This window comes from Hippoglossus stenolepis, chromosome 9, assembly GCF_022539355.2.
Source record: "Hippoglossus stenolepis isolate QCI-W04-F060 chromosome 9, HSTE1.2, whole genome shotgun sequence".
In the NCBI taxonomy this organism is placed as follows: domain Eukaryota; kingdom Metazoa; phylum Chordata; class Actinopteri; order Pleuronectiformes; family Pleuronectidae; genus Hippoglossus; species Hippoglossus stenolepis.
In genome coordinates this window covers 9266795-9283957 of record NC_061491.1, presented here as the reverse complement: position 1 = coordinate 9283957, position 17163 = coordinate 9266795, and the positions used below count along the sequence as shown (strand labels likewise).

The following is a 17163-nucleotide window of genomic DNA, read 5'->3' as shown; positions in this document are numbered from 1 at the left end:
AGTGTAAAATTATAGACCTGGAAATTAAGTTATAGATTAGTAACAGGCTATTGTTATTATGGATGCTGTAATTATTGATAATTTAAAAAATAATGATAATAATCAAAATAATGTTATTATTATGGCACTGTCGTCAGGGTCAAGCCAGGCCTCTGTTAAATATCATTTCTCTGCCTCTCGTCTTCTTGCCGGTGCGTGTGCGTGTGCGTGTTGTTATTGGACTGCACTGTACTCTGCTCCAATAGCATCCCAATGGCGGTGAATGGGGAGGACTGAAAAAAAAAAGTGAAGCCATGCATGCAGGAGTGGGAGGATCCATCCACTCGCTTCAATCTCGATCTCAGACTTTTTAGCAGCGACAGGAGCACAACCAAGCAACCGTCCGCCTCCGTTCCTTCCAAAGAGTTAGAGCCGGGACATCTACACACACACACACACACACACACACACACACACACACTCACTCACTCCTATATCTTTGGATTTGTTGTCAACTTTTTCCTCTTCCTCCTGCGCGTATGAGTGTGATTTTTTTTTTTTCTCACTCTCCCTCCTCCTTGACGAAACTCTTATTCCGTGAAGACATTTCCTCTGCAGCTCTCCAGTCTGCCCGAGGACGCAGAAGACCAAACTCGCTCGGTTCCTCTGATCATACAACAGGTGACTGACTTCTTTCTCCACGCGTATTGTTTGCTTTGCCCCTGTGACACAGGGATCAGTGGAGCCGGCGCACAGCGACTCTCGCCTCCCAACTGTTGCCAGCATCTGACTCCACTTTACGCATTCGATCAGTTTAGTTGTGTTGTCCTGCTGCCCCGGCTGTATATATATACCTTATATATATATACATACATTTACACAGCAGGTCGTGCTCCCGCTCTTCCTCCACACAGCCCTCTGTGTACCGGGGACTTATCTGACCGTCTTCTTATGGATATTGCAACAGGTCTGGTGTCACTGCAGGAGCGCCTCTCCGCGGGAGAACAGTCCGAGACTTGCATCATGCTGGACGGCATAAAAATTGAAGATCACCCCATGCGACAGGGACAGGCCACGATGGGAGTTATGCTCGGTAAGTTTAATTATTTCCTCTCCTTTTATTACTGTTATTTATTCACTATACCTCTGTAAACCCCTCTGAGGTATACTGCTACCCCTGCTTGCATGGAAGCCATTAGTTGTGCATGCATGCCCACTTGCTGCTGATTTAGGTCATATTAATGCATGCAATTGGATAAAATGGTACGTGTTAGAGTGGCAAATGTAGTTCTATTTCCATGTTATTGTCAAGGAGACACACATTGAGCTATCCAGACATCTAAATGCTACGTGCGTGATGGCCTCACATTAGAGAAAACATTAAGTTCCTCCATTAAAGCATGTTTTTTTCATTTTTTCCCCCATTAAATCTGATTCACCCACACACGCTCCAGTTGATTTTTTTAAAAGCAGCCAGTGTATAGGCCTCCAGTTCTCAGTCACACGCTGCAGTCCTTGATTCAGGCCTCCTCTCTCTCTCCTCCTCTCCCCCCAAAAACACTCCTCATCCGTGTCCACCACGCAGGCTCCGACTGTCACCATCCGTCCGTGTGTGAAGGATGCCAGCGGCCCATCTCCGACCGCTTCCTGATGAGAGTCAACGACTCTTCGTGGCACGAGGAGTGTTTGCAGTGCACCGTGTGTCAGCAGCCCCTCACCACCAGCTGCTACTTCAGAGAGAGGAAACTTTACTGCAAACACGACTACCAACAGTAAGCTCCTCTCTCTCTCTCTCTCTCTGCTCTGTGTTGCATTGCTTCGGTTGCTGTGCAGTGATTTAAAAAAGAGACATTGTTGTTGTGTGATGGCTGTGGCTGGCCTGAAGGCCTTCAGTGTGTGTGTGTGTGTGTGTGTGTGTGTGTGTGTGTGTATGCGTGTATGCGTGTGTGTGTGTGTGTGTGTGTGTGTCCCTCAGCCACTGTGTAGTCATATTTTATTTTGACATTTTATCAAGTGGGAAAAATATCCACCAACATGTATATTTTCACATAAATGAACCTGTGGTTGCTTTTCAGTTGTAGGTCAATATTGACAAATTAAATTGTACAAAATGAATAAAAGAGCATCATCAATAAATATATTTGAAACATAATTCAAAACATAATTTTTAAATTGTTGTTTGAAGCTGAGGGATGCAAATATTTCCTGTGCGCTCACTCTGGCTGGAGGACGCACGCATTAGTGTATTATTATTATTGTCATACGCTTGGTTTTATTGTTGTCACAGTGGCCCACGATATTTCCAGCTTTTTCTGGGCGGAAGCAGCATTTATTACACGCACAAGCAAAAATAAGATGTGATCCACGCAGGCCCGTGAATGTGCAGGCGTGTCTCTTTTTTATTCCGCTCTGTGTCTTATGTTTCCCGGTTGCACCTTGTGGCCTTCGCCCATGTATCAACCATCAACCTTCACATTCACACTAAATGTGGAAAAACATGATTTCAGCAGTTTTCACATTCGTTTTCCGAATAGACTTTATTCCCTGTATTAATCACATGGCTCCATTTACCGTAAATATGAATTTCTTATTCTTTTTATTTATTTGGCTGTTGCAGCTTTATATTTATATTTTTTAATTTAATTTAGCCTATTTTTATTTGATCGTATGTATTTTATTCTATTTGATATATGATCTGTTTTATTCTGCATATGAGTCATTGCAGGAATTTAACGGTTCATTGAAAAACGATCTGCGCCTTTTTACTCCATAGGAATTCAGTCTGTACCTTCGAAGCTAAAATGCGTTCACGTGGATTTATCACGACTAATAATTAAAGGTTCAGCCGTTTGCGCTCGAGTGACCCACACACAAACACACGCGCGCGCACACAATCAAAAGATAAACACTCTCGCCCAAAGGCATTAATAATTAAGTGTTGAATTACAAGTTTTGCTTCTTTGAAAATATGAACTTATTCTGAGACAAAATGCCAGGATGCCATCACAACAGCAGAACAATGTGATAAAAGTTTATATTGGATTATTTGACAAATTCACACCAACACAATAGAATTTATTTATTTCTAAAAAATGATATAATATCTATAATTATTAATACAACCCACGAGGAAATTTACCATTTTATTAAGTACAAATAAATAAGAGGGAGTTGAGATTTGTCCCTTCCGTGTTTGTGTTTTGAATGAATTACAATAAAGTTTTACATTCAAAATCAGGCCTATGACAACAAATATTTGAGTAAAAACTCACTATTTGATTTAAATAAATTCTGTGGCAGTTGTTACATTTTATCCAGGAAAACATTTTCAGCATGACAGTCGTTATCCAAGCAGTGGTATAAATGTGTAAATTGAATTAGGGAATTATCACATAAACCCTGCAGAGATGGCAGATATATAGTGAAGCAAATATTGAGGCTCTGGTGACACAGTGTGTAGCAATGCTGAGGGTTGCTGTTTGGCCTGCGAGGACCCCGGGGTGCCCCTGTGTTTCTCATCGCTTGAGCGCTTTTCATGCTTGTCACTAAATTTTCGGCTTTTTGTGTGCGACCTTTTTAACAATTCTACTTCGATTACCGACACATTATGGCTCTCGGCTAGATACCTTGCAAGCAACAAAGAGTTACATCTATCGCCATGCGTGCCATTCATCCAGCTTTGTGGCAGGAGTGTAGTCGACTGATAACAATGGAAAAATTCATAGCAGTAACCAGGGGATACCGGAGTCTCGGCGTCACGGCTCAGGGGTGGCTGGAAGCTGAGACAGTCCGGCAGGGAGAGGGGAGAGAGGGAGAGAGAGGATCTCGTTCTCATGCCTCACTTAGCACTGTCCATTTTTTTCCCTTCTTTTTTTAATTTGAGAGAAGAGGACAGAGATAAACACGAGGAGAAAGACAGGATTTGTTTAGCTTCCAAATAATACTCTTTCCTGGCATTTTCTCTGTGGTTCCATATTTGGGTTTTATCTCACCATTTGCCCCTCTTCTCTTTGCTGGGAGCTTGTGTGGCAGGTCCTAACACCCTGGCCAAACATAACAACCTGCTGGGCGCTGTCCTGCTCTCACACACTGTTATTCATCACATCTTTTAATTCTTCTCCATCCATCCTTCTGCCTCCTCGGTCTTTTCTTTAACTCCTCCCAGCTTGGAAAGCTCTAACAGGAGTATCCCTCCATTGCACAGACACAAGTAGTTCTTCCTTCTTTTTTTTTTTGTTTATTCCATTTGCATTGATGGGATACTTTAAGATGTAATTGGCACCTTTTTGACTTTTATGACACCCATTTAAGATGCATTTGTCAGCCCACAAACTGCTTGGGGCTGTGAAGAGAGCTCCTAGCCATACAGAGGTCTACGTGCCTAATTACATTCCTACAGCAACTGATTCATGCCCCGTAATCAGCTCTCACTTAGCTATAATAAATCAAGGAATTGGCAAGCAGTCTTTTTTCACACCTTTGGACCAGGTTTAAGTGCAGACGGGGGAAAAAACAATTGTGTACGAGTGTTATTAAAACTCCCACCAACACGGTTCTACACATCCTGCTCCATACAGCGCAGTAACAAGATTGGATTGTATGAGGCTTCATCTCATATTTGCCTCATTTTTTTTCATGAGGGCTGATCCCTGTTCTGATATAAAACAGGTATTTTTGTGAATAATTTCTGACGACTACAAATTTGGGGGTCCAACAAACTCTCAGACAATAGATGAGATGTTTTAAAGAGGGGATAGTCAAATTAAATCTATGTCAGAAGAGGATCATTTTAGGTAAATGTCAAAGAATATTTCAGAGCAAAGCCCGAGAAGAAAAAAACTCGGCAGAGCTGTCAGTTGGACGGGAGCCGTAGCCGTAGAGGAGGAACAAGCTCGAACGAGACGGGTGGTATGTAAAAAGCAGAGTGGAATTACACCACCCCGAGAGAGTTTGTTGTGCCCTGGTGTTTGGAGGTCAATTATACATCATTAGAAAGAGGGAGATCTTTTCCCCAGAGGGACCTTTCCTCTAACCAAGCAGATGCTTTGAAAGCAGCCATGTAATAAGGCCTATCACTCCACTGAAGTGTTGGACAACACCCCTGTAATGGACTGCCTTGTTAGAAACTGCCATGGGCTCCATCCACAAAACATAACATTAACTAGAAGTATAGTATACACCATGCTGACTACATTTGGGTTTTTTCTTTCCAAGCTCTATAAAGTTTTATTGTCTGGCAAAATTTTATTCTCGAATGTTTTATTTGTAACAAATCCAAACATGCCAGCATTCAGATTTGATCCGATTTTCAGATTCACGTGCCATGAGCAAAATGAAATTCAGGTCACGGCAGTACTTGCAGGAGGAAAACAACAGCAGCGCCGAGGCCATAAAAGCAGAGCTCCCAGAACCCGTCTCACCCTCGGTGTGTGCTGGACGATCCCCCGGTGTGCTGAGAGGTGCTTTTTAGAACTGTTTGGAGTGCCCTCCTGTGAAATTGTTGTTTTTTAATTAGCTGTGCTTGGGACGGTGTAGCAGTGTGTGTGCCGGATAGGTGCTGACGACTGGGTTTCTGTGTGTGTGTGTTTTTACTCACTCTAGGACACTCCCGCGTGGCCTGGCACTTTGTGAACGCTCATGCGCACAAAAATAAAAAAGAGAAGAAAGGAAAAGGAAGAAAAAAAAAAACTAGGATGTACTTTATGTTGTCGATTCCAGTCGGGTAGTTTTTCAGCTCACCGTCCTCAGTCCGGCTAAAGCATTTCAGAAGCTGCTCCGTGTGTGGACGTGTGGGTGTACGGTCCTTTGTGGAAGACTTTCTAACTTTCAGCTACTTTCTTCGTCTTTTTGTTTTTACATTTTCCCTAAAAAGGATAAAATGTGTCTTTAGCCACTACTCTTAGGTAAATAAAAGAAGACCTCTACAGAGAGACAAATCTAATGTTAGAAACACTAAGCCGGATAATATTGCTTCAGCTTGCTGAGATTTTTAGTGCTCGGCAAGGAGCTAGCTGAAGTTGGCCTCGTTCCTCAGTAAGGAAGTATTGGATTTTATGTCAACATGGCTCGGCCTGTCCCAGCAGCATACTAGGATGCATCATCTGTCATCTGATGGTTTGCTAACTGTTCACTCCCCGGTACATTCAGACCCATTAAAAGACCTGTTGCAGTGCTTTTTTATTTGCATCCCGATTCAAGATGTTTATTGTTGGTACAATGGTGTGAAAATCACATCTTGGATCCTCTTTTTTTTCTTCCTGTTTCTGGTTCCCACGAGTATCTCTGAGTGATAAATATTTGATTTAAACATATCGTTTTACATGTTCTCTTGTGCGTGTGAATTCTGTCATTGTGCATTTTACACCATGCGTCCATAAAAGGTTCAGTGTCTGCTGCTTTTGTGACGCTGTCGATAAATCTAAAGAGAAAGTAGTTACATGATTAAATCAGGTGATTTCATGGAGGTTTATTTTCGTATATATAAACCTCAGTGGGGTAGGGGAGCTAACTGCGTACTGGTGTGTGTATGTGTGTGTGTGTGTGTGTGTGTGTAGCAGCAGTTGGAGCACAAAGCACTTTGCAGGACGCTATGGGAAGCCACAGAGGCTCAGCCACGGTAATGCCCATCACCACTTTAGAAGCCAGACTGGTGGCAGGGGATGTGGAAAGAGGTCTCTGTGGCTTTGTGTGGGGGAGCTGTAGTGCAGGGGAGGAGAAGGATCTGCAGAGGGATCTGCCTGGTGTGCTCACATTACACTGGATGATAGCGGAGGGGTGCAGAGGAACTCAAGCATGCAATTTGTTGGTAGCCACAATTTAACCTCATCTCCTAAAGCCGGCTGTTAGGCAGCCAGTGGGACATGTCAGTCAATCGGGAATGCTAATCAGTGACGGTGGAGAGAAAGCCCTCGGCTCGGCAACGCAGTGATTTTCATTACAGACTCCAAGACCTCGGGCCTTCAGGTTTATTTTCACAGCATGACAACTCTTCATAACAAAAAGGGAGGCAACCACAAACCATTAAATGCAATTTACAAATTAGATTTTGGCTTAATCTATGAAACACTGCAAAAAGGCCTTTTAAAGTAGCCAGCCGAGAAATACAAACACTCAGCAAATGTTTTCAATTTCAATTTGCCAGATTACACGTTCAAATCAGGACGCTGAACATTTTCAGTGGCTGGATTTCTGCTCCGCTGAAATGATTAATTTCAAATTTTATCTACGCCTACGATTGGTGAAATTGTGACACTGGCTAATTTATTCCTGCACATTTGCAGTATTTTTGAATCCTTTTCCAGTTATGTTTGTCTCCTTTTGCATGTGTCGTATGGAAATAGCCCACACTTGTTTCTTCAGGCAGCCTGGTCAAACGTGCATGAGAAATTGAGACATGGCCTCTGCTGCTGGCTCGCGGTATCGCTGCTGGCCCCAACTGTGTATATGTGATCCCACTCTGGAATGTTTTTCCAACACGTAGGCTTTTCACAGATACACTAGAGAGGACTGGCATCATAGTGGCAAGTGCTGCATTCAGACTGTTGTGTGCCCAAGGCTTACTCTCACACTCTCGTCACACATTCTAGCTCTACATGGGAATGGGCAGAGTTCTGCATTTGTCTAAATACACCCAAGGTTTTAGTGAGGGTGTGGACACGTGTATGTATGTGTGCGTGCATGCGTGCGCGTGCACTCGCTTCCTCTCTCTGCTCCTTACTTTCTTTGTCTCTAATCCGAGCTCCTTCCATTGCTTCCCATTCACTCTCTGTATTTTAAGATACATTTCAGCGCCTCGTCCTCGTCGCCGCTTGTCAAATCCGTCTGTCTGAATTTCAGCGGTACAGATTTTTGCACAGATACTACAAAACGCATTTCTTTGTCTTTTCCTTTCTTTACCCCTTTTAATCTTCATCAAATGAGATTAGACCCCAAAATACTGGTATTCCTGCCCAAAGTGACTGACAGAGATTTGCACTTTTATCATTAAGTGTGACACTAAGCTGGTCCGAGCTTTGTCTTGAATGGAGGGTCTGACGGAAACAGGGGCTCCTAATCCTTTTATTTGTGTCAGGCCCAGAAAGAGGGAAGAATGGGGCCAGGGTGGGATGGGGCTGCAGAATGCCACGGCCCTTAGTCCCCTCCAGACCCGGCCTCCACAGCCAAGTGAGCATGAGACTCATCTTATGTGGTCTATGCACTCGAGCAGGCGCATATACACCCACACAGGCGCAAACAGGTTATTGCATCTACAGTACAATTTGCCTAAATGCTCAATTGCATGCTCACAATCATAAATGTATGGGTGTCCTGCGCTTGATTGCGTCTGTTCGTCCACCAGTGCGTTCAATGAGATAGACACAAATACGGACAGTGATTTTCCAGTGTGTACCCGCTCACATGCACAACAGAGCATGCGTTCATCTATGAGTTCATGGACTCCAATGGCAGGAGGTTGAGTCTAGGATGAGATTAATAAAGTTTGCCGGTTCCCTGGTCGAGGTCCAGCGCCGGGCCTTTTGTCCGCGGCTCATATCGGGTTGTGGGGTTCTCGGCTCCTTTTGTGTGTGCACCCTTGTGGTAATCCATCTCCAGCGGGAGTCCCCTGGGGCACTTTATTTACTCATTCAACTGTTTGGAAGTCTGTTAGACTGCAGATCAGATGCAGTGAGACCAATGTGATTACTTTAACCAGCACTTGCAGATTCCTGCCCAGCATCTCCTCTCACCCTGAGCTGGTGAGCTCTGCAGGTGGGGAGGGAGGAAGAGGGAAGGAGGGAGGGCCTGCCCAATATTCTCTGTTATGAAAATTCAGCATTAGGCAGTGAAACCTCCTGTGCCCACACACTGTAGAGCTGACTCCATTCTTTTATTATCTGAGTGTTTTTGTTATTTTCTCCCTTGCATCTCAAGAATACAACTTCTAAAAGTGGGTCCTGACTTTTTTTTTTGCATTTGTCAGATCTCTCTCTCTCAGCAGATCGTAATTCAGCGCCATAGCAAGTGTGGTGTCACCGTGTAAAAACATGTATGTTTTATTGCAAACAATGAGATGGATTTGGTTATCCATCCATCAACATAAACCCAGAACTATGTATCTGGGGCTAACCCCCATGTTAAACCACTGCAGGCTGTCAGCCTCTCTGAATTTACTCTCCATCTCTCCCCCCCTGGTGTAGCGCGCTGAATATTGTTGAGATCAGCTGCCAGCACCGGCATCTACATCGAGAGCTCCCTGAACTGGCTGTTTAGAACCCGCCGCTGATTGGTGATGGCTGTCTTGGCAGGAAAAATAACGCCGTATGAAAACAGTGCAGATTGGGTTTCTGCGTGTCTGACTCACTCCCGTCATCTCTGGCCGGCCCCCCCACGGCAAGCCAGCATGATTTGTGCATGAGGTCCCGTGACCCATGGAAGCTTCAAAAAGCAGCGAGGGGAAATATTTGGATGATCCTGATGGGGGAGTGGAGACGTGGGAGGGAGGCAGAGATGATGGGGGGGCTTGGTAAGAGCAGGGCTGAGAGCGGTGTAAGGCAAAGGCAGATGTGGAGAATCTGCAGTGCAGCCGTGATGACAGCGGCAGAGTGTGAACGGAGAAGACGACTGCCCATCCTGGACTCTCAGTCCCTGGCTCTCACCCACGCACTCAACCAAACCCAGGCCCCCACGGCCACCAGTGTCACTCAGGAGACAGACACGGGGGCTTGAAAAGAGTTTGCAATAGTAGAGGACATTTTATCATCAGGTACCATGCCATGATACTGATCGTCTGTACCCCACCCCCCTGCTGCACACCCCCCGATCCCTTCTCCTCTCCCTTTACCTTTCCTCTGCAGGCTGGATATTAATATTTCCCAGAAAGCTGCTACAATTCGTCTTCTTGGGAAATTCCACAACTCCTGAACACTGCAAAATGATCTGGTGTCTATGAAAGGGATGGATAGGGGGATAAAACATAAAGATTTTTCAAAGTGGGTTTTTTTTTGTGCGTGTGTGATTTCCTAGTGCTCTCTAGGTGGATATTTCTATTTGGTTGTCCTGATAAGAAAAATGTGTTGCTCCAGGTGAAAGCCGAGTTGTTTGCTCTATTCGTCTAAATTTTCTCCTCTCGACTATAGTATTGTTTCGTGGCCTCGTGGCACATTATTTATGCACAGAATCTGCCTCTGGTGCCAGCTCAATGGAAACCCCATTGAACCGAAATGGCTGCAGCAGGCGGAGGCTTAATGCAAAACCCAAACTCAGCAGTTAAAAAAGCAAAGCTGTGGTCGGAGGCAGCTTTAATCAGTCTTCGGCCTCTGTGCTTGTCGCTGCCTCCTCCTGAGAGTGGGTGGGTTGGCCGACCCCCTGGGTGTCTGTCTGCCTTAACGTTAGCCCTGCAGGCCTTGCCTCACAGGGGTGCGCCATCCCAGCCTCAGGCCAGAGTTGTGCTCTGAAACCAGAGATCCAGCTCTGTGTTGTGATCCCAGCTGGAGAGACAGCTCTGGCTCTGAGCGGAGCCCTCGCGCAGCTTGACGCCGGGGTCACCGGTGGCCTCTCAACCTCCATCACTCCGCTGTGCTTCTGCGCAGCACCGACCAGCACTGTATTATTTATTGAACCGCAGTCTGCGTTTCTTCTAAGACTCGGTCTCACAACAAATATCAGAGAACTGAAGTTTTGATGAGGTCATGTTATCAATTACATTGAGCTTCAGAGGTTGAGCTTCCCAAATTGTTGGTTCGGTCTGCGCAATTTTCGAGATGAATGTTTCACATGACCTGTGCTGTCAGTAATATCACCGTGCCAAAGAAAATACAATGAGGCCGTGATCTGTTATGTCTGTGTTGGATAGTTTCACTCCTAAACTTTAATCTGTAAAGTAACCAGAAAATCTGGGCTTCGGAAAATTGCCACTCTGAGTGTCTGTGGTGTGAAGTGTCTTAATGTCTGGGTTTTTGCAGTTTCTTAATACAGCATGTTTATCTCATGGCATCTTATACGTCCCAGCTTTACTTTACATTTAATCAAATTTTTTGCATTCCTGCGTGAATAATCCTGTGTGTGTGTGTGTGTGTGTGTGTGAGTGTGTGAGTGTAGCGTGCCCACTTGGCTTGTGTGCATTAGGTCTGTCACTCCGCCAAGCATCGGACACGCTGTTGGCAGGCGACACAGTCTGTGGATTCTCCTCTTGGTCGTGCTGCTCCGGAGGCAGAAAGCGATGCGTGCCACCCAAACCACCAGTCTCCCCCCACCTCTCTATCATCAGCCGAGCGGCCCACTCCCTGCTCTCCTTTTCCTGGGCCCCAGTGCCTGAGCTGTGGCCTGTGGATGAGTGCTACATCCTGGCTGTCAGCACAGGGGTTAGCTGGGGATTGGCCTGTGGTGGAAGTGCAGTATCGGGCCCTGTCTGTCAGCTCCTCGTTCCACTTCCTCCCGCCCCTCAGCGAAGGCTGCATTCGGTGGCGCGAACACACGGCGAGCTGTGACTGACTCAGATCGCTGGCTTGAAAATGAGAGGATCACCCTCAGAATAGGCATATTCATAGTCATGCCAATGAAAAAGGGGTTGTTTAAAACCCTTTAAGTGCTCGGGTGTTGTGTTTTTAAACAGACCGCGAAAGCTTTGACAGATGGTTTACTATTTCGGCCAGTATTTCATTTCAGGTACTTTTAACTGTCGCTTTTTGACTTCCAAGGAACAACTACTCAACCACAGTGTGTATTTGCATCCAGTTCCAGTTCCATTGAAAGACTTTTTTTCTGGAATAAAAAAACGTTCCCATTCATCATATTGATAAATGTTTGCAAAATGTCACTCAAGACATATATAAATCTTGTGGGTCATATATTTTCTGCAGAGATGCTGATTGTATGCACATACATGGAGCCATACCTCCACTCTGTCTGTGGATCGCATTATCTGATACACACACAGGTACATACAAGCTTACACACATGGACACACATCTGCACCGCACATGGTCGCAGACAGGCCTACACATGTTGGGGGATTTGCGACTATAATCAGATTAATTGGTCCATCTCTCCTTGGAAACATCACATATACCCATGATGGCCTCTGGTAGCTTTCAGCTGGATGCTGCTTACACTAACCAGAAGCCAGGCAGCAGGCGCAAGGTCGGCGGGGTCACAGCGTGCTCTCTGGCATCAGCATCTCTTTATGGCTTACATGTTAGAAAAATTATTACAGCACTTACAGCCTCGTTGGGTCTGACAGAGAAGGAATTTCTATCTGCTCCTCCTGAGAGTTCCTCTTTATTTAAGCAGCACTCTCTTTGGTTCAATTTGACAGAGAGAAAGGGTTTTCTTTTTCACAACATAAACATGAAAGTTAGTGTTGCTTGGCAGAAGCCCATGCCTCTTCAAAGACGGTGGCAAAACAAGCTTGGCCTTTGCAGTGAATATTATAAGTACATTAACCATAATCCACAGTAACATTCTCCAAGCTGCATGCAGGTCGAGCCCCTCCGTGGGCTGCGTGTGTTTTTCTTGTTGCCCACAAGTATGTCTATGTGAGGTACTATCAACACACATGCTGCCATTCATGATTTTATTGTAGGTTTTCGCCTCAATATAGCTCATACAAAGGAGTATTTAATTCTGTAATCTCCTGTTAATAACTTCTGTTTACATATGTGTTAATTATTATCAGGCCACGTGGGAAACTAGTGGTCTTCATAACTGGTAGCTAACAGTGTTGATGGTCATGTTATGGAGCTTTAAAGTAGTGATTTCCAACCAGGGGTACTTCTGCAGTTGAGTTACCATATGTGGAAAAATGAGACTGTCCCACCATAAAAAAACAACCCCATAGGTCATTTGTGCAAGCAGATTATTACGAGCCATAGTTAAGTTTTTACTGTCAGGCAACCTCCAGCGGTGTGTATGTGCGACGTCGTCTTTTCAGGAAATACCCCAAAACAACACGTTCATGTTCACAAAGCCCTCTAGTGGCCATAATAATTATGACGGTGACTAAGTCAGCGTTAGGAGGGGGTCGCAGGCGATGGATGGGTTGAATTTTCACACAGGAGACCACTGTTTGACCAACTGTGTTTCTTTTAACCATCCCTGTATTACCTTAACTCTATGTTTATTATTGTAATCACCATTAAGGTCCTTTAACTCTCGTAACTGCTACTTACGAAACCCAGGCCATGGTCTACTCAAACCTTAAACCTAAAGTTATTCTGTGCCTAAAGATTAAGCAGGCCTTTATTATAGCATTGTAACATTCACAGTTGTTCTCCTATGGGTCATGTCAGATGGTAATTTGTTTCTGTTTGATGACTTGTTGGGAAGGATTCTGCAGTAGAGCAATAATTTAAAGAAACAGAAATGACACAAGAAATTCCTCCACATATTCAAATGGATTATTTACTTAATGTAGTAGATAAACAGCTGAAACAGAAAGCTGAGTGAAACACATATGTCCAAACAGATATGAAATACTAAAAATCCCCCCAAATAGTTGAAACAGCTTTTACTATGGCAAATTTAACCAAACAAACCCAAAAAACATCCACTATCATATCTACTTTCTATTAATATAATTAACCGAAAAATGCATTCAAATTAACAATGCAGGTATTGGCAACACAGGATCGCATAAGGCTTTGTGTGCAGATAGTGTTACGTAAACTGTCGATCACAAATTAACCTTCCCATGTTTCCTTATGGTTCTCCCAATTTTCTCTCGCTGGCTCTGCCTTATGTGGTAAACCCTGCGCTGCTGGCACTTAAGCCAAGCGAAACAACCCATTAAACCATATTTTGCAAATACTGCGTCACCCAGCACTGGTTTTTTTCACACATTCTGGTACTAATAAGCCCTGACACACCCTAAACCACCACACTCTCAAAGAGCACATCGAGTGTGGAGCGGCGGTTTGGTGTCCTGGGGAAGCCTGTGGTTCTGGAGCCAGAGAAGGAGTCGTGCCCTGCCGTCCCACAGAGATGACAGGAAGATAAGAGAGAGAGGTGGCCTCTCGGCACAAAAACATCCCACCAGGAACTAACCCTAACCTGGGGGAGAGACAGAGGGCTTCAAGACCCGTGTCAAAATCTATTCTCACTGAGAGAAAATGCTCAGGAAGAAGAAAAATAAACATTTACTTCTTCATCAAAATCAGCAACAGTGACCAACTTGGAGCAGGAATCACACAGTAGCCATCAGAATCAACTGTTAGATGTTCTTGTGGTATCACAAATATCCATATCAAGTGTATACTACAACAACGGGCCTCCCTGTGTCACAACTTTGGCTTCGCGACGTGCCTTCTCTTTATCAACTGCCACAGAAATAAAAGGGGGGAGAAGAACTAAGTATAGGCGACAGACTCTTGGCAGAAGCCAGCCTCTGCAGTTATAACTTAGAAAAGCGCTTATAGTTTGCAATATCTGAGGAGGCAAAGAGAAAAGGTGGCCATTTCTCCTCGACGATGCGTAATGAGGGAACCATAGGGGAGGAGGAACGGTGAGCGGTTTCTGGAAGCGGCACTAACACGGGGATCAGCGGCATTAAAAGAGATTTACACCCTCAGCCCTCAAACAGTTTTCTTGTACTCAATGGTTCCTCTTTTACAGATATTTCAAGGAAGTAATAAACTGCACTGACAAGCATTCGAGTGGCTTTGAAACATCCCTCATGGGCAACAGAGCTCCATCACTTCTATCACGGTGCCTCGGCTCGGCATCATTATATCCTGTAGCAGTCGGCCTGTTTCTCCGCATTTGGCCTCACCATGGATATTACGATCAGCTTGTTGTTGTTTATATCAAAGAAATGTTGTATAACTTACTATAATACCTCAAGTATTATGCTCTCCCCAAGGCTAAGTCACTTAAGCATTTATCTCATTGTGAGCGCTGCTTTTGTCGTGTGGTTAAGGCCTACAGACATTTTTTCCTGACGATTAAGTTCTTTTGAAGCTGTCTGCATGGTCCAGAATGAGGCCCTGCACAGTGTAAGATGTCATACTCCCACTGTGCTGACCAGCATACTCTGTGGGCCTTGATGTGCCCATAACATTTAATGGTACTTTGGCAAATGCTAATGGAAACTCTTACTTTGCCTAGCAATCACATTTCGTTCCCTTTCTTTCTGGTTGCTCTTTATTTTTTATTTACCATAATTATTCGTCTGTGTCTTTGATATGCTTAAGTATGAACTCATGGCTGCGAGAGAAGAGTGGAAAGAATATGGCATTATCTGCTAATTATTAAGATTAACGGTGGGATAAATAAACCAGAACGAAAGGGAACATTTGTCTTTAGTAAGACACGGTTCCTGGCGTCCTGCTACCCCTCAGCATGGATTTTTGTTTTTTAGTCTAGGATGGCAGAACATCACAGATTTTGTATTTGGATCTGGGACCTGGGTTTGGTGAGGTGCTCAGGAGGAGGAGGAGGAGGAGGAGGAGGAGGAGGAGGAGAGGTGCAGGTCGTGCCGTGGCACGTTTGTGTCTCGGTGTGGGGGTGAGGAAACATCTCGACCTCAGGTTCAAGAAGAAAGAGCCTGTTTCTGATTAGTCACTCTGATGTGCAGTGATAAACAATTCCTGTGGTCTCCTGCTCACAGAGACATCACTGGCAGCGATTGAGTGTTTGCGGCGGTTTGTGTGTTTGTATGTACGCTCAGACATGCTGGGATTGAATGTTTGAAAAAAATAGTCAGTATTTTACTAAAAATAGCTTGTATTTTTATTTAGTTGGTTAAATATGGCCATCAGTTTTATTTGTATAAGCTTGAACTGGAATAATGTGATGTTCCTCTGGTGCAGAATGACATCACAGTTGTGATTTGCAATTCAAAACATGAGGCTTTGTGGTGACTTTATTAACTATAGTAAGATAGTCACGTGTTTAAATGGCAGACTAGATAAAGAAGACATTCATGATACCTCCGCTTGCCAAGTCTGCAGCCCACAGCAGACAGAAACCATAACCAGAGGGTGATGGAGCAGTTTGAAAACATTTAACTCAGAGGGTCTGGTGTCCTCTCTGCCCTCGCTGGTAACTGGCAACTTTATCTGCTGTTGCACTTCCGTGCAGATGCTTGGCATCGAGCCTCGAGGGTGATAAAAACGTCTTCAGAAGGTAAGTGTTTATGGTGAGAATCCATAAGGTTAGCAGGATCAAAGCTCTGTTGAAAGGACATTAGCCAAAGAAACAGGAATAATAAACAAAAGAGCCAGTTAGTCATACACTCAGATTTATGACAGCGAGAGACCATGTCAGGGAGAGGCAGATCTCTGTCAGGCTGGGCTTTTTTTATTTTTTATTGCTATGAAAAAAAAACAGACTCCAAGTCCAAAAAAACAGGCCTGTAAAGCAAAAGAACAATGGCAGCGATGAGGAGACATTTCACATTTAGCAAATATACAGTAGGTGTCTTTTTTTGGGCACTTTATATACTTATGTTATTTTCTCTTTCTTGTTCACGATTGAAATGAGACACTGGAGGAAAATCGGGTTTGACTCTTTTCATCCTCTGTGAATTTTTTGACGGTGTGGGGGTGGTGGAGGAGGAGGAGGGGTGGTCGGCTGTATTACAAGGAGAAGTATTCTTGTGTGTGTGTAACTCAGCTTGGGCTCTACTCTGGCGCTCGTCGAGCGGGAGCGGCTGATTGAGTTGACTGTTTTAGCTGCGTATGTTCACACAAGTGCCCCCTGAATGCCCCCCAACCCCACGCTGCAGCACCAGATTACACCGGGGGCAAAGGTAATAAATCAGTTTCACTTTTTGACCTCAGGCAATTTAAATAATATATTTGTTGTTGTTTTTAATCTCATAGGAGTTCACATTGAAATCAGGGACAACAATCAATTTCCCTTTTTTTTTTTGCCATGCGCAAGTAAAATTCTCTATATATATTTTTTAGTTTAGTTTAGTTTTCTCACGTGTTCCTGTTCGTGTTCATAGCAGGGAGTGCACCTGGGCCTGCCACTCTCGCTCCGTCCAGTCATTTGCTGCAGGCTACAGCTTTAAGTGGGAATTATTACTCGGGAGATAAGTATGGAGATAAGCTGGTCCTTGCCTGCATGATGTATGAGGTGTCTGGACAGTGTGAGAGGTGCACCTGACCTGGAAATGAATAGTGTGAAGGTACAAGTGCAGCGCATGAACCTCCTTTTTCATACGGCCCCTGTCTCGTAAGCGCAACGCCCCAGATCACGACACAG

General features: G+C 44.5%; 1 protein-coding gene across 2 annotated transcripts in view; it reads left to right on the top strand.

The window, feature by feature from the left end:
* The first annotated feature begins 341 nt into the window (after positions 1-341).
* The window catches only part of lmx1bb (LIM homeobox transcription factor 1, beta b), a 45702-nt gene continuing 28880 nt past the window's right edge, over positions 342-17163 (top strand). Inside the window, exons 1-3 of one of the 2 annotated variants that reach the window (XM_035166874.2) lie at positions 342-660; positions 947-1072; positions 1565-1751. In XM_035166874.2, the coding sequence (XP_035022765.1) occupies positions 519-660; positions 947-1072; positions 1565-1751 (455 nt within the window). In that variant the 5' untranslated portion in view covers positions 342-518. Of the gene's footprint in view, positions 661-915; positions 1073-1564; positions 1752-17163 lie in introns of those variants that run through there. The other variant, XM_047341484.1, reaches the window with a different exon arrangement.